This window comes from Ceratotherium simum, chromosome 10, assembly GCF_057802395.1.
Source record: "Ceratotherium simum simum isolate JZ-2026a chromosome 10, ASM5780239v1, whole genome shotgun sequence".
Classification (NCBI taxonomy): Eukaryota; Metazoa; Chordata; class Mammalia; order Perissodactyla; family Rhinocerotidae; genus Ceratotherium; species Ceratotherium simum.
The window spans coordinates 10,999,915-11,022,112 of NC_141909.1; the positions used below are offsets into that span (position 1 = coordinate 10,999,915).

At 39.9% G+C, this 22,198-nt stretch overlaps 2 protein-coding genes across 3 annotated transcripts in view; one reads left to right on the forward strand and one right to left on the reverse strand.

Moving 5' to 3' along the window:
• Window positions 1–22,198, reverse strand: part of ITGBL1 (integrin subunit beta like 1) — a 1,366,350-nt gene that overhangs the window by 333,003 nt on the left and 1,011,149 nt on the right. The gene's annotated exons all lie outside the window — the stretch shown is intronic.
• Window positions 1–22,198, forward strand: part of NALCN (sodium leak channel, non-selective) — a 293,641-nt gene that overhangs the window by 94,610 nt on the left and 176,833 nt on the right. The window contains exon 9 of the mRNA XM_004423148.3: window positions 3,449–3,535. Coding sequence (XP_004423205.1) covers window positions 3,449–3,535 — 87 coding nt within the window. The remainder of the gene's footprint in view (window positions 1–3,448; window positions 3,536–22,198) is intronic.

Genomic DNA, 22,198 nt, shown 5'->3' on the forward strand with positions numbered 1-22,198 from the left:
AAGACAGTTTTCTTGTTGGCTGTAAGGTGGAGAAAGGAGCATTCTCCTACATTATTACCAAGAGTGTAAATTGGAGCATCCTTTCTAGAAAACAGTTTGTCAATATGTATCAGAAGCCTTAAAAACATATAAACTATATTTGACCAAGAGATTCCACTTCTAGGAATTTATCCTAAGAAAAATTTTGGACAATGCTCAAAGATGTATGTTTGAAAATGTTTATGGATTAAACATCAAAAAAAAACTTTTTTTTTTTTGTGAGGAAGATCAGCCCTGAGCTAACATCCATGCCAATCCTCCTCTTTTTGCTGAGGAAGACTGGCCCTGAGCTAACATCTATGCCGATCTTCCTCCACTTTATGTGGGACGCCGCCACAGCATGACCTGACAAGCGGTGCCTCGGTGCGCTCCCAGGGTCTGAACCCAGGCCGCCAGCAGCAGAGTGTGTGCACTTAACCGCTACACCACGGGGCTGGCCCCCCAAAAAACATTTTTTTGATAAAAAAAAAGAGTATGAACTCTATCAATAAGTTATTGATTATAAATTATGAAATTGGAATAAATGCAAGCCATTAAATCATGATTGAACTTTACTGACATGAAAATATGCAGACAACGTATTAATGCAAAAAAAAAAATCTCATGTTTGTGTGTGTGTGTGTATAACTTACCTGGAAAGTTAACTCTAAAATGTTAGAGGTGATTGTCTTGGGGGTTGGATTTAAGGTTTTTTTACAACTCATCCACATTTTCTAAGTGTTTAATTGTAAACCTGCATTAATTATATAATAAAAATATATGTATAATTATATAATAAAAAGATTTCATCTTTAAAATGAAATAAATCATTGGACATTCAAACTGAAGCCACTTGTGTTAGTTGTTAGTTTCAGCTGCAAGGGACAAAAAGCCCAAAATAAGTGGCTTATGTGAGATAGAATTCCTTTCTCTCTCATGTAAAGTTAGAGGAGGTATGGTACAGTGTCTGTGTTGCCACAGGTCCAGATTCCTTCCATCTTTTTGCTCCACCTTGCATAACCTTCATTCCCAAGTTGTCTCGTGGATAATGATGGCTGCTGTAGCTCTGACCCTCACATCCACATTCCAGAAAGCAGGAAGGAAAAGAATAGAAAGAAAAAGAACATTTCTGCTTATATCTCATGGACCAGTATGTAATTACATGGTCAAGATGAGCATCAAAAAAGGAAAAGAATTAGTCTTTTTATTTTGGTGGCCTAGTGGTCCTGTAAACACTTTCTTACTGTGGAAGACAGGGAGAACAGATATGGACGGCCAACTGGCAGCCCCTGCCATACTCCTTTAAGGACTTGAGTCCCTGAGGATTCCTGGTTTTGGATATCCCATTGTCTACCTCACATAGCCACTGTTATAGTAACCAGTCTAAATGTTGTTTTATAATTCAGGGAACTGAAGAGAAATTGAACATTTGTAATTCCTTCACTTTATTTCATACAAAGAAGTGACCTTGAGAGAACACTCTGACTAACATTTAAATTCACTCATTTGATTTTTTTCTACTGGAAAAAAATAATTTAACAGAGAAAATTAGTCTGCTACTGATCAAAGCAAATATATACCCTCAGTATCCTTGTGCCAGGATAGGAGAGCATGGGCTGCATGTCCCGAGGGGTTTCAGCTGCTGACTGGCGGGATTGCTTTTGTCTTTTCTCCCTAAAAGGAGACTCCCAGGATTTTGACAGGAACTGTAAGAGGCACTTTAACAGATTTGCATTTCAACCAGTGTATATGTTGAATGAGTTGAATGTCATGAAGGATGTGCTTGATTCTGCCACTCCTAATGCCTTTTAAGATTCGTTCTAAAGGGTATCAGAATCCTGAAAATGGACAGCTGAGAAAAACACTTTGTAATTGGCATCTTTGATCAAAGAATCTTTGTGTAAATGCACACCTCCATCTTGTCATGTTAAAAATAAACACATATATGGCCTGTGGATCTAGGCACTTGTCTCTCACCACCTCACGTATTTTCTAGAGGACAAGTTTTCTTTCTGCAGGTGAGCTGCTACCTCTACTACTGGGAGTTTGAAATTACCATTATAAATCCTAGGCAATGGGGTCTTTGCGTCATCTCATATTTATATCAATAATTACCCCTCTGAACACAAGGTCAGACTAAACCGAGGACAAAGATAAGTATGGCAAAGAAAATGTTTACTTATGTGTATGAAATAGCACCCTCGGTCAGGAATAAAACAGTGAGTGCTCGTAGTTAGTGTCCTTTCTTATAAAAATAAAAATCCTTTATTCCATGCTATCCCTCTACCACCGCCATGCACAGACACACTCCTAAGGAATCGGAAAGAAAATTTATAGGTGAGAAAGTACTTATAAGTGGGAAATGTCTTCCAGCTGGGTGTAATATTGGCAGATAACTAAATGTTGAAGTAGTGGAACATGCAGTAAAATAATAACCTAGGCATTCAATAACCTGAACATCCAGTTTAATGAATGTCAGGTTTTAATATCCTATACTATCCTGAGTTTCATCACGTATGTCTTTTGTTTGTCGTGAGGAAGATGAGCCCTGAGCTAAAATCCATTGCCAATCCTCCTCTCTTTTTTACTGAGGAAGTTTGGCCCCAGGCTAACATCTGTGCCCATCTTCCTTTACTTTATATGGGACGCTGCCACAGCATGGCTTGATGAGCGGTGTGTAGGTCCATGCCTGGGATCCGAACCTGAGAACCCCGGGCCCGCTGAAGCGGAGCTCAAGAACTTAACCGCTATGCCATCCGGCTAGCCCCTCACTTATGTATTTTAAGCCAAGAGAAACTTCTTGTCCCCTTCATAAATAGGTACATAAAATTTCTGCTGAGTGGATTAATTGCAGCATGGTGAAAATAAGTTCACCAAGTCTATTATGTCAGTCTCCTACCATTAAAATAACACCAGCCTCTTTCCCTGTGCTACGTGCACACTTCTGTTATTTATCCTGAGAATATTTTTCTATTGGCTCAATGAGGACTGTCCACTAAAGATAAAAATTCACAACTTCTGGTAAAAACGCACCTGACACAATGCTTTGGTGTTCTAATTTTTGTTTTCTCCCAGATCTAATATATAATAATCAATATAATGGGGATAAAATAGCTACTTTGAAGTCTTGTGGAGAAGAATATTTGAGTAATTATATGCAAAGCATATGTAAGGCAGAAAGGACCAGATACACAGCAAGTGCTCAATAAATGTGAGCTCTGATCATTATTCTTGTTGTTATTATTACTATTTCCCTTAAATTTTCAGTGTTAAAATGAACATAATTGGAACGACTCATCTTCTAAATATACATCCATGCGAAGACAAATCTTTGATAACATAAAAAATATTAAAAGCTGGAGACATAAAGTTAGAGTTCTTGACGCTCCGTATTAAGTGCCTCTGACTCATATCCCTCTTTGTCTTGAAGATGTTTCACGAAGACGCTGCTGGCGGATGGCAGCTGGTGGCTGTGGATGTCAACAAGCCCCAGGGACGCGCTCCAGCCTGCCTCCAGGTGCGATATTTTTAAAACTCATCCAACAAAGGTCTTTGACTTTTATTTTATACAAGGAAATCCGCAGCTCTCCAAGCTCTAGACCTGCCCGAATTTATGGTTCTGGAGTCAGGGACAGTATTTTACTCCATCCTGTATTCCCAGGACCTAGCATTGTTTTAGATAGACAGTAGGGGTTTGGTAAATTTCTGGTGAATGAATGCATACAGGTAATAGCATGCCAGCAGTATTGAATCAGTGAAGAATTTTGTTGTCATATTAAATCTTTTAAAAATATTCTTCCACAAAGGCCTGAATTATTTGGGGGTGGGTGGTCACAATCACAATTCACTTAATTGAGTACCTTAATTGAGTACCTTAATTGGGTACCTTAATTGGGTACCTGGGAAAGAATATCTTTAATAGGTAGTCTGTTGTGCATCCGCAAGCTCTCCGAACGTGATGTAATAAAGGTGCTTCTTTGACAAAGTGCACCTGCAGCAAATAGGAGGCGATGGAATTGCAGGGGGGCCCAGAGTCCTGGGAAGTGGTCAGGGGATGAGCGAGCCATCAGGTCTTGGCCTGTGCACTTTCTGGACTTATCATCTGCTCTGAGCTCCTCCTGAAGCCCGATAACCTCCTTTTCTTTGATGGACCTCACTGGCATCTTTTGCTTTGTTCCCCTTTCCTGCCCCCAAATGTCATTAATTCTTATTCAAAACCGTGTCACCTACCCCAGAGCAGCTTCTCTGCCACTCCACGGTAGTTTCACTGTCTCCATTTCCCTCCTCTTCACGGGTGAGAAATCTAGCAGCCCCGTCTTGAGAACAGACAACTGATTCTTCCTCCTGGAGAATTTTATTTTCTTCACTCTCTTCTGTTTTCAGTTACAAATCCTCTTCACAGAGGGGCTGCTTTTTATATTTCTTCATATTCCCCGCCCCCCCCATAATTGGGGGAAGGGATTTTCATGTGCTTCAGAATGAGAACACCTTCCTTCTTTCTTTTGGATCTTTCTCCAGGTGGGGGTTCGTTGTGCATTTCAAAGACTGGTGCGTAAGATGCAAAATATTTTACTCTGAACCATCACTGTGGGCTCCATTTATATGGCCATTTAATCGGATGTGTAGTTACGTGTTTCTATCAGTTAAAAGGATGGAGGGGAAAAAGAGGAAGAGTTTACAATCAATATTGATAATATTTAATATTATTTTGTGGTTCTCTTTCTGTCATACATTTAACAGTGACAATGCTGCTAATAATCCAATTACTACAACTACCTCAATGTCTACTATTGCTACCAATAGTAACAACAATAACAATTGTAGGAGCAGCTTCTTGCCTAAAAAGCACTTTCACTTATGTTATGCAGGATTCCATCAGCTGATATTTACTGACACTAAGATAGTCCTGAACAGGACAAGCACAGCCCCTATCTTCTTGGAGCTGACAGGGTACTTCAGGGTGGGAGGAGAAAACCAGCATTGAACTAGCAATTACAAGAGTAATAGGGATTTTAAAGAAGTAATGCAGGATGGTATGGGATTTGGGAATCCTCTCTCCTCATCCGAGAGGTCAGGGAAGGTCCTCATGAGGTGGTGGTATTTAACCCGAGGCCAAGAATGAGGGAGGGAGTGGTTAAGGATGAGGCTCAGTACAGCCCTGTGATGTAGAAAGACTGGCATGCTCTATCAGCCTTTGTAGATGAGGAAGTAGAGATCCAGAGACCCGCGTGAGTCTCCTGAAGTTACATCTCAACCAGATGGAGAAACCAGGACTTGTACCTGGGCCTTCTGGTTCCTAGTTCCATGCTTTATCCAGCTGAAAAAATATGCCAAAGAAACATGAGTTTGTCATAGAAATAAACTATCAGGCCTGCCATGAGTACTAAATCAGAGTCTTACTGGACGCTGAATACCTTGCTTAAAAATCTATTAAATGTTTATTAATAGATGCCTTAAGATTGCAACTGTAATTAGGAAGCAAATTAGCCTCCTTATCACAAAGATTTGAGATGACAAGAGAGAAATGGCAAGGCGGGTGTGATGGAGTGGACAGCACTGAGCAGGGATATAGGAAAATAAATGTCGGCAGAGAGGCGGGTAGATGTTAGAAGGGCGTAGATGTGGCACCTAAGAGCCCTGCATATTAGACATGTGTTGTAAATACGGCAGCATGCTTGATAAGTCTTATGCATGATGATACATACGGTTTGTAATGAGGGGAGAAGGAAGTCAGACCATTCAGTGTGAAGGAAGTTCCCTTCAGCTCAGCTTCACATATTTGATTCTAAATCAAGCTTTCCGGAAGGAACCGATTTGAAAGAGTGTGGATGAAAAGTGGGATGGCCAAGACATCGTCTATTTGTAGTGGGGCATGAACTGTGAATAGAGAGAGTGCATTTCCGTGTCTGAGTGAAAATTAATCATGAATTAATTAATTAAAACAGAAAGAAAAGAATTAAGTAAAGAAAAAATTATTTAAATAAAGTGGTCATGAAATACTAGTTGGCTTTTACAAATGATTAATGCCATTTAAAACTAGGTAACAGGAAAATTTTCATCTGAACCATCCGCTCACTCACTGTGTAGGATTATAATGGTATCTCCCCTTCAAGGACAAATAGTAGCATATATCACTTCTTTTTATTTTTAAAATAAGCAAAACGTGAATATGTTCTCCTACAACATATTTTAAACTATAGAAATAAAATAAAAAGTAAGAGTTGCTTTAATTCCTCCTGACTTATCCTCCCTCATTCACCTTCCAGAGGTACTGAGAGGTTAATGTTAAGAGCCAGTTCTTCTAAGACCCTTTATTCCTGCATTTACACATTATGTTTCTCCTAAAACCGCATTTCTGTCCCCAGGAGGTGCCATCATTTTCACAGAGTATTTCTAGAACACTCATCTCTCCCACTCATCCTTCAGAATTCAGCTCAAACATCATCCTCAAAGAACAGATCAGGTACCCTGGTTATATATTCCAAAATCACCCTATACTTTTGTGTTTATCGTAATTTTTTTTTTTTTTTGAGGAAGATCAGCCCTGAGCTAACATCCATGCTAATCCTCCTCTTTTTTTGCTGAGGAAGACCAGCTCTTAGCTAACATCTATTGCCAATGCTCCTCCTTTTTTTTTTGCCCCCAAAGCCCCAGTAGATAGTTGTATATCATAGCTGCACATCCTTCTAGTTGCTGTATGTGGGACGCGGCCCCAGCATGGCCGGAGAAGCGGTGCGTCGGTGCGCGCTGGGGATCCGAACCCGGGCCGCCAGTAGTGGAGCGCATGCACTTAACCGCTAAGCCACGGGGTTAGCCCATATTGTAATTTTAATAAAATAAATTAAAATGGTATAATTGGTTATTTAATGTCTGTTTCTCCAACCAGAGGAAACTCCATAACGTTAGGGAACATAATGGTCATGGTCACTGCTAGAACTATAGCTGACACATGGAAGAGGCTCAGCTGGTGTTTCCTAAAGGAGAGAACAATCAAGTGAAAGAACACCACAGCCCCTTCTTGGCTTGTGAAACTACTTATTTGATTTCTCACTTAGAAGCTGTTCTATTTGTCCTCTTGTTCTCATCTCTGGGAACTAGAAATCGAGTGGATTATGGCAATAATACTCATTTCTATAAAAGCACTCATTCCTAAGTCTAAAACAAGCAGTACCTTAGGAGTTTGTTTTTAGAAGGAACCTCTCAGAGATGTGTGGCTTTGGATAACGTTGGGTACTTTTGCCAGTGCATCCCTTCTGAAACGTGGTGACAGAGGCTCGAGAGGACATAACCCTGACTTCTGTTGTGACGCACTGCTTTCAGAATTCTTTTTATCTTCTTTAGCATGTGAAATCAATAGGTCTATGTTTAGAAATGTTTAGGAATAACATAGTTGAAAAGAACCAAAACCCATTCTTATTTTAACAAAAAAGCAGAATTTTTGGGAATGAAACAATTGAACAGCTGTAATTAAATTGAGGTCATAATTTTGCAATTGTTGAAAGGAATTAGAAAAATTAGGTATCAACATATCTGAGAGATGGCATCCTGGTGACCCAGAGTCCCCATTTGAGTATTAGGAATTGTTGGTTTTGTCCTGAGAGTGGGACTTTGTTTTGAAATTTGACCCCAACTTTAAAAAACAGTATTTTGCATGAAAACCCATATATCCTACTGCTTTTGTAAAACAGAAAGATCTGGCAACACAGGGTTCTCACTCCCACATGGCTATAATTGGTTGGATCTGGGTGATGGCTGCCCCATTGGTCTGGGCACAGAGTCTCCATTTCCCCCTCAGTCTCCTAATACTCCATGTTGTCCCCGCAGCACTACAAATGAGTGTTTTATTTATCCATGGATTTGGACAGTTTTCTCAGAGTAGAAAAATATTTCTCTTTCTCCAGGACTCTATGGTGGGAAAATAAATAAATAATAAATTCATAAATATATAAATAAATATATAAATGCATGAGTGAAGGAATAAATTGTTTGCAGGAAGAAAGGCAAAATGCACCCGTTTCCTTCTAGAAGTGAAGAAAGTACTTACTGTGCACCTCTGTGTTTAATGCATGACTCTGCTTTGCTCCTTTATGGTACCTGCTGGGTCTTGGGAGCCATTTGTTTGGGTGACCCATGAAATAATTTACAGTAGTGTGACATTAGGTCACAAAGATGGTGTCATAGTAAGTAGTGCATAAATTTCAATTAGTATTCCAAAATAGCCTTTCCATAAATTTTATGTTTTCAAAATTTCAAAATAAAATTATAGCTCAGCATAAAAGGCAACTGGCTCAAATTCCTCTGCAAATGAAGGACATTTAAAAATCATCTCTCTCCTCATTTCAGGTGAAATTACTTTAGATTCACTAACTTTCTTCATTGGTACAATGTCTTATATTTTTACTTTCTTTTATGCTTCCTGTAAATAGTCTGATTTGTTGGCATGAACATCTGTCTTCCCCACCATCTATAAGTAATTAAGTAATTTAATAAGATAAGATTGATCGACGTGACTTAATCTTCCCTACTGCTGTTAAACTAAATACACGATGTCACTGACGCTTCTATGATTCTGGGTGTTTGATGTGTAATAGTTTATTTTTTTTCTCTCTCTCTGTACGTATGTATGTATGTATCTACCTATATAAAAGATATATATGTATCTTTGACATTTTTTTACAAGAGTAAATCTTTGAGGATTTTATATATATATATATATTCCAGTGAGCAGCGATTAAGATCTGAGCAATAGGAACAACTTTTTTTCATTGTTTCCCTACATTCCTACACATATACACACATATTTCACCCTATTTCAAATGTTGCGATCATTGTGTTTCTGCTCCCTCTTTACATATATTGAATATGGAGCTATCAAATGAATTAGGGCACTTAGAGATCTTCTGACTCTTCTACAGAATAATAGGCTCCGTAGAGCCATTTATAGAGGGAAAAAACAGGCACCTTTGGCCTGTAATTTGAAACTCTGCAAATTCCATTCTATATTCTGAGACACAAATTATAAGTATAATCATAGCCATAATTGTAATCATAATGGGAGTCATATGCATGCATGCAAGGAAAGGATCTGGCACCCTTAGGATAGTCTTTTCTGCTTTTATAGTAAATGAAAATACATATACTCTTAAATTTAATTGCAAAACCGCAAGTTCAGAGCAGGAGGACAAGCCAAAACTGTACTGTTGACCTGGTGGGTTATGTGTGGCGAGCTCTCTGATGCCCCTTGTTCAGATTTTTAGTTAATTAACTTAATGTTAATGAAGTTAATTTTGCTAGGACATTTTTCATGTTCATCCAGTTATGAATGAAATTCATGCCATATTTAAAAAGGAACTTAGCTCTTGTAATTCTATGCAGTTCCTAATAAGTTCATTCCTGAGTTAAGAACAAATAAGCTAATGTCCTGTAGCCCCTGATACACCCCCTCGGTCCTGCCTGGAGTGTCTTTCTGCTTCTTTCTCTGCTTCCCTGTGCACTGCTGATATACTCCTAGTCTGGGGTCCCACCCTGCCTGCCTTTGGTCCTTACTTTGGGAAGAAGATGGCTGGAAGTGACAAGGAAAGCCTGAGAAGATGGGGAAGCCAAACCCCACACCTGGTTTCCTCTTCTTTTTGTGCTACAACTGCCTCCAGCCCGTCTCCTGCATGACCCCCTCTCACGCCTGCCTCTCCAGCTACAGACATCTTCACTTCCTTCTATGGAGTAATCCCCAGTACAGCATCTTCCCTGAGGGAGAACACGTCACACGATTGTAGCCTCTTAGAGAAGAGGCTGTGGAGACAGATGAATTTCAGCTATGCTACTTCTTAGTATGACCTTGGGCATATTACTATAAAATGGGGATAATAATACCTTCTTCTTCAGCTTGTGAGAATTAAGTGAGTATTTATGTCCTAGTCAAGAATTATTTGATCACAAGGGACAAACCTTATACTCACAGGGAGCATTTGTTGCGAGTGTCATCAGGGCTGCCAGGCGACTATGTTTTTGTTGCCTTTCTCTTGATCTCTGTTTGGGCCACATGATTTCTCATCTTTGTTTTGGTCCGTACATCTGCCTCTATTTTTCTCCTTGAAGACTAGGTTTATTCTGTTTCTTGCATATTGCACAAATATGGCTGGTTGTGACTGAGTCAGTAACCTCCCAATCAGGCATTCTAAAGAGACTCACTAGAAAACATCCAAAGATGAATGTGAAGCTAGGAGAAAACAGGAGATTGGCCAGAGGCAGTAGGTCACGGGAATGGAGTGGAAGCTGCAGGTCCACTTAAGCAAAGTATGGGGTTTTCCTACAGCAGGAACTCAAAGTAATTTTCCCTTCTTTTTTTTTTTTTTTTTTTTTTTTTGTTTTTTTGTGAGGAGATCAGCCCTGTGCTGACATCTGCCAATCCTCCTCTTTTTTGGCTGAGGAAGACTGGCCCTAGGCTAACATCCGTGCCCATCTTCCTCCACTTTATATGGGACGCTGCCACAGCATGGCTTGCCAAGCAGCGCGTCAGTGCGCGCCCGGGATCCGAACCAGCGAACCCCAGGCCGCCGCAGCAGAGCGCGCGCACCTAACAGCTTGCGTCACTGGGCTGGCCCGGTAATTTTCCCCTCTTAATCCCCTCTGAAAATCTTGCCCCAGTCTCTGCCTATGGGAGCCACTACTCAACACCCTCATGAGCTTTGATCATGAGTAGTGGAAGTTGGCCTCAGTAATTATAACTCAGGGATAGCTTTTCCTATTAAACTTTTAATTCTTACAGGACTTGAAAAGTCTATTGAGGGCTAAATAGGCCATTGTGATCTGACCTGATGCTCAAATCACCTGTAAAATAGTTTCTTTGGAGAAACACCATGTAGTTTCCATGTATTTACAGAGGAATAATTTGTAAATTGGAGCCATTTCATAATATAATATTTAATCATTTCTTTGCATTAAAAATATATTATGAAATAATGTGGAAGCACAGATAGGGAGAATACCTATGTATCCACTATTAGAAATAATAGTAAGGGCCGGCCCAGTGGCGTAGTGGTTAAGTTCTCGCCCTCTGCTTCAGCGGCCCGGGGTTCGCAGGTTCGGATGCCAGGCGTGGACCTACGCACTGCTTATCAAGCCATGCTGTGGCAGACGTCCCATATATAAAGTAGAGGAAGATGGGCACAGATGTTAGCACAGGGCCAATCTTCCTCAGCAAAAAGAGGAAGATTGGCAACAGATATTAGTTCAGAGCTAATCTTCCTCACAAAAAGAAAAAAAATAATAATAGCTACATTTATTCATCACTCACTATGTTTCAGGCACACAGTGTCTTAGAAGTTAAGGGTTCTGATCACCAACTCCAGTGGGGAAGTGTGGTGGGAGTGGGAGCGTTTTCCCACACCAGCAAGCAATTTTCTGACACCAGCTGGGTGTCCTACAACTCAATTCAATTCTGACACTATCTACCTGGAGATAGCATCAAATCCCAAAGGTTAAGGGCTCAGTCCTACAAGACTCCTCCCTCCCCCACTTAGGATGCCCATCGTAAGTTCAGGTTGTCAACTGGGCTTCGGACCAACCAGCTATAGATTGGAGGTTCCAAGGACCTCCTCCTTGGGTTCAACTAATTTGCTAGAGCAGCTCACAGGACTCAGAGAAAGCTTTTACTTACTAGCTTACTGGTTTATTATAAAACGATATAACTAAGCAACAGTTTTCGAAGGACAAGGTATGGGGAAAGGGCACAGAGCTTTCCTGTTCTCTGAGCATGCCACTCTCCCAGCACCTCCATGTGTTCACCAACCCGGAAGAGCTCTGAACCCAAAATCTCTTTACACTGATACCAACATGCTACTTTAATCAATAAAATTTCCATAGACAGACATCCCTCTAGATCTGACATATTTGCAAAAAATAAATTAAGGTTCCTTTTGGGTTTTTATGGAGGCTTCATTATGTAGGCATGCTTGGTCAAATCATTGGCTATTGGCGATTGATTTAATCTCCAGCTCCTCTCCTCTCCCCAGAGGTTTGGTGCTGGGACTGAAGGTTCTGAGCCTCTAACCACATAATTGGCTCCTTTGGTGACCAGCCTCCATCCTTAGGTGCTTTCTGAAAGTCACCTCATTAACGTAACAAAAGACACCTTTATGGCTCTCATCACAGGGGTTGCCAAAGGTTTTGGGAGCTCTGTGCCAGAGACCAGGACAAAGACCAAATTTGTACTCTTATTATAAATCACAATGTCACAGAGATGTTAAATTATTTAATGCTCATAACAATGCCATGAGTGTGGATACTATTATGGTCTCTGTTTAACAAATGAGAAGGTTGAGGCACAGAGGGCTTGAGTAACTTGATGGAGGTCACATAGCTAGTTACTGACTGGGAATTTCATCACAGGCAGTCTACCTCGTATTTTTAACCACTTCGTTTTCATCACTGTATGTTATCCTACCATAAAAATATACCACAATTTGTCCGTTCATTCATTCATTCTCCTATTGATGGACATTGAGATTATTTTTACTGTTTTGCTATTGAAAACATTGTAGGACTCTTCCTGTCCATGCCTTTTTGTGCACGTGTGAGAGTTATTTGTGCGTCTATAGTGAGGAGAGCAATTGCTGGGTTCAAGGATGTGGACAACATTAGGCTTTATGAGACTTTGCCTAATGGCTCCCCAGATGGTAGGGCCACTGTTTACTCCTACCAGCAACTTGTAAAAGTTCTCATTGTTTCACATCCTTGTCCACACTTGATGTTATCAGACATTTACACCTAATGGCATGAAATGATAGAGCATAATGTTAAATTCAGATCCGCCTGATTACAGCCAATGGATGTTGTGCATTTTTTTCATGTACGTAGGCCACATATTTTCTGTAGATTGCTTATTCACGTCCATTGCCCATTTATCTATTTATTTTTCCAAATGATTTTCAAAAATCCTGTGCAATTCTAAAGGGCATATCACTTCTGTATAACTGAGAAGACATTAAAACATTGGAGAGATAAGTCCAAAATATTAATGCTTGACATACGGATGCACATTTTACACCTCTACCATCTTCAGGCAATAACGCAGTTCTTTTATGTGGTATTAACAAAACCACTTAGAAAGTTTCTTCAGTGTGTCCTTAAGTGTGAATCTCAGCAAAGTGAAAAGTTCTAATTGACTCTTTTAGCATCAGCCAGTTACTTAGCTGTTTAAACTCTATTTTAGTGTAAGCAGCAGCTGAGTGAAGAGGTCACCCTAATGCATGATGAATGGAATTCTGTTAAATTGGAACCTCATTTCTCAGCTGCTGCTGTGACAAGCTGTTTGTCTCCTGCCTCTCAGGTAGTAGTTTTCATCTCTTGACAGTTTGACAGATGTGCCTGCACAGTTTTGAGCCATCTTCCAACACACGCCCAGTGATCTATTATCGCAAAGAAAGTCCCTGACAAGAAAATGAAAGTTTGCATGAGACCTGGTATGCTCTCGCTCAGTTTCTCTCTGCTAACATCCCATCATGTGCCTCCTTCTGTAGAGAATAGAGATAATGGGCTCTTACCATAAGTAGGTCAAATTGTGGAGAAATTATTACTATAGTGTTTTAATGCTTTTTGAGAAAATTTCCATTGAAGGCGAAGACTGGGGGAGGTGGACTGTGTGATATGTGTATTTCAAGTGATGAAGTGACATCCTAGGCACTTCTTAAATGTCTGTCTTCTTAATGAACCTTCCCACTTACTGACAGATGATTTCAAGGATTGAGCCCATGAGAACTTAAGTTCCATCCACAAGCAAACCTCTATACCTAAAGACCAATGTGAGAAGACAGTGTGGTCCAGCTAAGACAGTGTGGCCCAGGAGAACCTGAAACAATTTGCTAAATCTCCCAGAGCCTCAGTTTCCTGACGTGAAAAACGAGGATAATAACATTTCTCAGGGTTTTGTAAGAATTAGGGCTAATGCGCATAAAATACCTAGCGTGGTGTATGGGATGCCGTGGGTCACTCAGTCTGTAGAAATGATTAGCATTACTGTTAGCATATCTTCCCACACCGTTCACTCTCTCAGAGGATTCTTTTCACTTCCAGGAAGTCAGCTCTCATGTACACCCATAGTCCAGGGACTTCACAGCCTTTAGTTCTAGCTCTGCTTTCTGAGTCTGAGAGGTGTATGTCTAAACCTCCAGCAGGTGTTTCCAGGTGTTCTCATGGACACATCACCCCTCTCATATTGAAAACCAAATGCACCTCTCCCCCAGTCATTCCCATGTAGAAATCAGGCTTTTCCTGAAACCTGTACACCAACCTATAATGCACCCCTCTTCAGCCTCCCCAAATCCGGTCTGTCTTCAATTCTGTCATTAATTCAGTCTTTTGAATTTCTTTGAATCATCCCCTCCACTCCATGCTAATGTCCGTACCCTCAAATCAGGTCACACAAAGCTTCCTCAACACAGTGACCTCTTGACTCCTTGTTTATATTGGGGTCACTTTCTTCTCTACTTCCAGTTGCTTCCGTTATAGCTTTCACATGATAAGTGCTTAGCAAATATTTGGGGGATTATATACTAATGTACACATGCACGTGCTTTCATGGACAGAACAACACAGCCTCACACACAGCAGACACAAATTCTTACTCTCCTCTTATGCAAACATGAGTGATCCCTCCCCCAAACATGTGCGTGCACACGTGTTCGTCTTCAATTTCTAACAACAGAACACGAAACAGTTGGCTTGGAGGAAAAGTTTTAGGGGAAAAAAGGAATAAAAAAATTATTCTGTAACAACTTGAAATGAGAATTAAGAACAGGGAGAATAAAATAGCTAAAGGTAAAACAGCACAAACAAAAGGTGTAAGAAGGTAGCTGAAAGCTTATTTGAAAAAGACCTATTGTAGTCTTGAAACCAGTTATGGCTAAATCAGCTAAAGAGAGGAGTCCTTTGTGTAAATCTTCAGTTCCAAATATTCCACATAGATCTATTTAAATATATATACATTCTCTATATATTTAGTATATTATATATATGTGTTTCAAATAATAATTATATTCAGAATAGAAACCAGACTAGAATATTTTAATAAAAAGTAAGATAAAATTATGAGTGCTATTTTTATTTATTTACCCATCTATTTTACTCTTGGTTAAATGGTTTTGCGTCTTTGATTTTTTTTAGCCTCATTGGAAGAAAGAAATATTCAGAACATCTTAAAATTATTTGCGTTTTAGATTATCTCAAACTGAATTTCTATATCATTGTATATTTTCACCTTCCAGTTTGAATAAGTCCTATGAGTCTTCAGTATTTACATTCATATTAATCAAGAGACATTTACTAACTTATGCCAATCATTCATAAAATAGTCTTTGGAGACAAATTTCCATCATATATTTGTTGCATTGTCACTTTTGGAAAAAATGAAGCATACATTGTTCTTCTTACAAATCTTGATTTCTAGCGTTAAATATACAACCCTCTTTAAAATCATTAGCCAGCGTTTGAAGTTACCATGTATTTTCTCAGTGTTCAACACAGTCACTGTAATTGAAGGGTTTGGAGGAGCAGTGTGACTCCTTCCGTGCCATAAGGCTAATGACAAGGTTTGGACAAAGTAAAAAACTTCAGTCATTTCATATTTGGTGTATTTCTTGTATATTTTTTCAATCCTTTAAATTTGTTTTTTATCTTTCCTAAGTACTTTAAATATCTCAAAATCAGTGTCCCACCTCAAGATACTATACAGCTCAAAAAGTTTTATTTCTGCATTCATCAAATGAAACAATCTAAGTCCTGCATGGTGTTAGATATAGAATTTACTGAAAAAAAGAGCTATTTACTTTCATTTTTGAATTTGTTATTTCTCTCTTGAATTTAAAACAAGTTTCATGTTCACCTGCCCACCATTTAATACCAAAAATAAACATAAACATATAAAAGTAAATATCAAGTGATTCTAGATATAGACATTTTAATTAGCTACGGGAATGTCAGTTAAAGTATCTTCAAAGTTCTTAAAACCATCATGGTTTAGGGTCCTCTGTCTAGCAGCCCTATTGTAGCCCATTCTAATTTCTCACTAAAGTACTCATAAAGACAAGGAAAAAAGAAAAACTCACATAATACTGATGACTAAGACTAAGAAAGCATCTTTGTGAAAATCTGGCGAGACTATTCAGTAACTATGTGGTTGGTGGAGCTCTAGGGAGGAAAATAGAAAATTTTAGTGCCTGCACTCTGGCATTTTACTTATAATACTTGACTGTAAGTCAGAATCAGAGGATCATGAGGAAGGGACAGCCCAGGTGACCATCGCTGAGAGAGGCTTATGGCTGGAGTACCTGCAGTGACCTCCTGGGCCGACCATCACTCTGGGTCCTGTTGTGCCCAAAGGTGAATGGTGCAGCTTCTTGGAATATACAAAGAGAAGATGATATTACTTGAAACAACAAGATTATATTACTGGAACTTAGGTGCCCTAATCTGTTTTACTCACCTTGCATTAATACTTCTGAAAAATAGAGTCAAGAGTGAGAGGGTCTTAGGGCCATCATCCAGTTTGGGGCATCCCTCTTATCAAAGACGTTGTCAAGCCACCTTGGGGGAGGCTGGCCTTCTGCAGCTTAGCCTCTGGTCCAGCCAGCTGTGTCCAGAGTACCAGTGTAGCTTTCATTTAATACAGGAGATAGAGAAATGTATAGAAGAGATCCCTTTGAGGTTTCTTCCCTTAGGAGGAAGCAGAAAATGCTTCATGACCAATTCAGTACATGGGGAAAATCAAGTCCTGTCAGAAACTATCGTTGAATCTACTGTGTGTCCAACATCAAAGGAACTCAGGACTGAAGTCTAAAGGAACACAAGGCTAAAAATATTACTAGTGTGCTTTTGTTTCCGTCTTATGCTGCTCTTCTTCCAGACACCAGGGAATGTGAGAGAAAAGTATTGTGGAAGAACTAATACTTTGATTTTTATTATTATCCGTGTCCAGAAAAGTAAGCAAGGTCAACACTTTATTGTTGCTAAGCCAAGATTTTAGCATTTTCATTCCTGATTATTTTTTCAAATGTCAATAATGAAGTCCTGGGCCGGCCCTGTGGCTTGGTGGTTAAGTGCGCGCACTGCAATGCTGGCGGCCCAGGTTCGGATCCCGGGTACGCATCGAGGCACCACTTCTCCGTCCATCCTGAGGCCGAGTCCCACATAACAGCAACTAGAAGGATGTGCAGCTATGACATGCAACTATCTGCTGGGGCTTTGGGGGGAAAAAATAAAAAATAAATAAAATCTTTAAAAAAAAAAAAAATAATGAAGTCATGTAGGGGCATTAACTTCTTAATCCTTAAATTATAGTTTAGCTAATTGAAAGGTTTTTGTACGTGTCTTCATTTACTTCTCCTTTATCCCACTAATCCATAAATGTATGGCCCCAAAGTGTGAGGAAACAAGGAGATATTAAGTAGTTTTCCATAAGATATTTTAAATTGTGAATATTCGTTCTGACATTGTACTCTGGAAAATACACGTTGTCCTTAATTGAAACTTTCATAAACAAAATACGCCATGGTTTAAATCAATTCAAGACAGGCCATTATATTGGACAGGTAATGGAAAAAGCTCCATTTTGATTATTCCTTAGTTCAACTGATATATCCAGATCCCTGTAGTCTTAATGACAGTCTTCCAATGCCTCCAATGGCTTTTTTGTGTGCCTTATAAAGTGAAAGTGAGACATCATATCTATGTGAGTGCCCTTGCATTATGGATCAGGGTGAGTCTCTAAGTATCAGAATGGGATGATATATATATTTCTGGCCCAGCCTAGAGTAACAAGGGCAAGCAGCTTGAGAAAACCCATTAAATGGTCCACTCTTCCCACAAGGGTCATTATGTATAATTAGAACATGAGTTTTCAAATAGCCCACAACAGATTACCACTCCAAGGGGATGCCAGAGAGCCAGGGCAGCTGGGTAGGGGGCAGCGGTATGATTGCAATGTTTAAAATGTTTAACAACCATCTTGCAGTGGGGGAGTCCTGACTGATAGCATTGCTAATTTCCATGGTGTAAATGCTCCCACCATGGCCAGTTTCAAGTGAACAACAGCAACAAGGTTGCTGAACATGAAGTCGGGGAGAGATGCACACAATTGCCACTCCAGCACACCACGGGTGAGGCCAACTGTGTTCACCTGCAAGCAAAGGTGGCATATACATATATACATCTACGTATATATGCAAACGTATTGTAACAGTTTCCTTGCAAAAACTTATCCTTTGATGACGTCATCTGAAGCACATAGTTGCACCGTAGAGTGGAAGAGAGAGAATTTGGAGAAGACGTACCCTTTCTTAATTGTCCCTTCCAAAGTGACACATCACTTCCATTTCCATTCCAGTGTTGAGAATCACTCATATTGCCCCACTATGATGCTAATAGGCTGGGTAATGTCATTTAGCTATGTGCCCAGGATGAGAAAACCGGTTTGGTGGGTATATTAGTTAGATTTTGCTAAACAACAAGCCACCCTGAAACTTAGTGGCTTATACAACAGATACTAAATTTTGCTCATGAATTTGTGGTCAGCTGAATAACGCTGCTGGTCTGAGCCCATCTTAGCTGATTGTGGCTGAGCTCCCTTTTACATCTGCAGTCAGCTAGCATCTCTGCTTCTGGGGCATGGCTGACTGTTGGGGTAAAGGGGAGGATGGGCCCCATGGCCGCCATGCAGCAGGCCAGCCTGGAGTGTTAATGTGGTGGCTCTGGATTCCAAGAGCTGCAAGAGTAAGTCGCAACTCACAAGTATGTTCCAGGTCTCTGCTTACATCATCTTTGCTATTGTCTCACTGACCAAAACAAGTCACATGGCTACGTCCAGAGTCACAGTGGGAGGGCACTGCCAAGGCCGTGGATACAGGGAGGTGGGTTCAATTTCAGCTCTACCACACAGGCTAAAAGAAATTTAAAAGTCACTGACTTATAATAATCAGTCCTTCTTAATGGCATTTCTTTTCCACCGGGCGTATACTTCTTCTCATTAAAATCTAGTTTGTGTTGTAGAGTCAGGAGTTGGAGATTGAAAAATCTTAATAACAGTAATAAATATTTGTGTGGCAATTTATGGTTTAACATCTAACCTTGTTCTTACAGAGTAGAGTGAAAGGTAGACTCACGCTGGTAAGAGATGCAAGTGTCTTGCTAAACCGCTCTTCCTACAATTGACTTCCACATGGTGGGATGCCCTTGCACACTAACCTAGCTTACTGTCCAGGGAAGAGAACAGACCAGTCAGGACTTGACAGTGGGCAGGATTTTCATGGGTGTCTCAGACTCTCGGTGCCTTTGTGGGAAGTCGCTTGTGGATTTCTATCCTCTTGCTCTCCAAGGACGTGCCAGAAGCAGGCAGGTGGGACAGGCCGAGTTTGTCAGGACATCCATGGGTTCTGTTTTCAGTATTGATATAAATATATTTCCTTTTTAACACAAATTCTTTATATTGGACAGAATTATTTTGTATGTTGATTATGGAAGTACTGAATATCCAGATGTCTTCTAAATAAGGGAAGTGAAAGGTGTACCGTTTGCAAATGGGAGATCTATTTTAGGTTTTGTGCACTTGGTCTTTTACGTTATGTTCCTGTTCTTATGCCCGTGGCTCCTATGCAGGATGGTTTCTGAGATTTTCATCTTGTAATTGCATTGTTCTCCAAATATGTTTATTTTGAAATCTAATTAAAACACAACTTTTAGTACGTAGCTGATACAGTCTTCAGTGCATGAAATTTGTTTACCAAAGTAGGATATTTTATTCGCTCAAGCAGCAATTTAAAGAAAGATTTGATTTCTGAGCTATACTATTCATTATCCTAATTTATCCTTATTGTGGCCTCCAAGGCCACGATTTTGATTTGTTGGATGTTTGCCTGCAGAGTCTTCAGAATCTTTATAGGAAAAATTACTGAACATATTAGTAGAAATAGCTCCTGTAAAGTACTTAAGCATTCATACCACTAAAAATGAGACAGTCTAAGACCTTTTTGAAAGTCTATAAATTTTCACGGTCCCTCTCAAGATTAGTTATCTCTTCCACTTGATTTCTCGTATTATACCTTCTTACCTTCCCCATAAGTAACTGATTGTATCTCTACCTCTAAATGCTTGGAGTGTTGAAATTTGTAATTTTCAAATACAGTAATAGTTGTAAGAGTTGAGGAGTGCAAGATGCCTGCTATGGCGTCTGTACTATCTAGACTCTATACTAAATAGTCTCATTTATATTCATGTTACAACGTGAGATGTAGATGTTATCACACCCATTTCCCATACAAGAAAACTGAGTCACAGAGATGTTAAATTGTGCACAGTCAAGATTTGAACTCAGCTCAGCCTGTCTTCAAAATTGACATTCTTTGACACCATAGCGATCTTACACCCTTCTGTAAGGAACAGATCGTCTTCAGCTTTCAAATATAAAGTTCACAAACTTATACCTTCTGTTGAATCACGAACACTTGGCGAGGGAGCTGCTTCTCATTCTCCTTTAATATGCAGAGGGGAGTCAGATGCGTTTTGACTGCCTGACAGAAGGCAAGAGAGCACCTGCTTTGGACTCAAAATATCTGAGACTACTTTCTAAGTCTGTGAGCTTGGAAATCTACTTATCCTTTCCCGTTTCTCCACGTGTGAAAGGGGATAACAAAAGTACCTATCTCATGGGTTGTTGAGGATTAAATGAAATTTTTATGTCAGCATGCAGTATGCTTGGGATGAAGCTTGGCACAAGCCAGGCACTCAAATATTAGCTCTTATTTTGCTAATACCTCTTGTTGGTATCGGTTTGAATTGGGTGAGGATCCTGTCCGTGTTTGACGTAGACTTCGCAGTCTCTTGAGATCATTCCTTTCACGGTAGGATTCAGAACTAACGTAAAGAAAAGTGACCTTTCTTGTTCTTCTGCTTGAGGTTGGACTCAGTATCGTTGCTCCAGACCCATTGTCTCATTACGCCTTCTGAAACAAGTAAGATGAAAACCTTGGTTGGTATAATGAGTTTATATTTGTAGTGATAAATCTGACAGAGACCCCTGCTGGCAGGTGGCCTTGGGTGGAACCCTTGGGTCAGGTAGAACTTTGGAGCACCGTGCACTTGTACATGGTCATGTTTCATGGGAGATGATTGGAACGGGTGTGTGTCAAAATCGTGAACAGTGATTGTATTAGTTTCCTATTGCTACGGTAGCAAATTACCACAATCTTAGTGACTTAAAACAACACAAATTTATTATTTATAGTTCTACGGGTCAGAAGTCCAAAATGGGTTTTACTGGGCTAAAATCAAGGTGTCAGCAAGGCTGCATTACTTCTGGAGATTCTAGGGAAGAAACTGTTTCCTTACCTCTTTGGAGGCCACCTGCATGCTTAGACTTTATGGAAGAGTCTGTGATGGTGTCTTCATAATACCCTCCCAGTGGTTGAAAAAGCAACACATACTTTTGTCTTCATGAAGCCAAACTGGTGTAGTTGATTTTTGACTTGGAGTTGGAGAGGGGTGTGATGGTGTATCCTAATGTATTATCATCATATTATAGCCAGTATTTTTATATTCTATTCGGTGATTATATTAGAATCATGTAATTGTGAATTTGTAAAAAGTGTTATAGGTCATCCAGTTTAACCTGGAGTATCAAGGAGTATCTGTTACTGCCCAACCTGGGGCTTTCTGCTGGCCGCAAGACATGCCAATAGTCAAGAGGCAAGGTGGTAGGAGAAAAAGGACTTTATTATTACAGCTTGCTAGCAAAAGGGAAGATTGCCTACTCATGTCCAAAAGAACCATCTCTAGGGGGCATAAAATCTTACAGTAGTTATATAGGCCCTTGTGTTATTGGGGAGGGGGTTAGGAATGTTGACCTTATGGTGTTACAGATGAGAGTGCCACACCAGATCTTTCAGTTTTTACTGATGATAGCTGTCAGCATAGATTCTCTGTTCGGGGGTCATCACAATCCTAAGGAACACACAAAAACGAAGTTATCATCTTATCGCAGCTGGGAGGTACATGCACAAGCAGGGGTTGTAAAATCTACAGAGCAGTTAGATCTCCTGGAGGGTGCATAGCCAGCTGGGTTAGTTTGTCAGAGGTCATTCAAAGTTACAATAGAGTTTTTCTTTTCTACAATATGGCTTCCCTTATGTCAACCTTG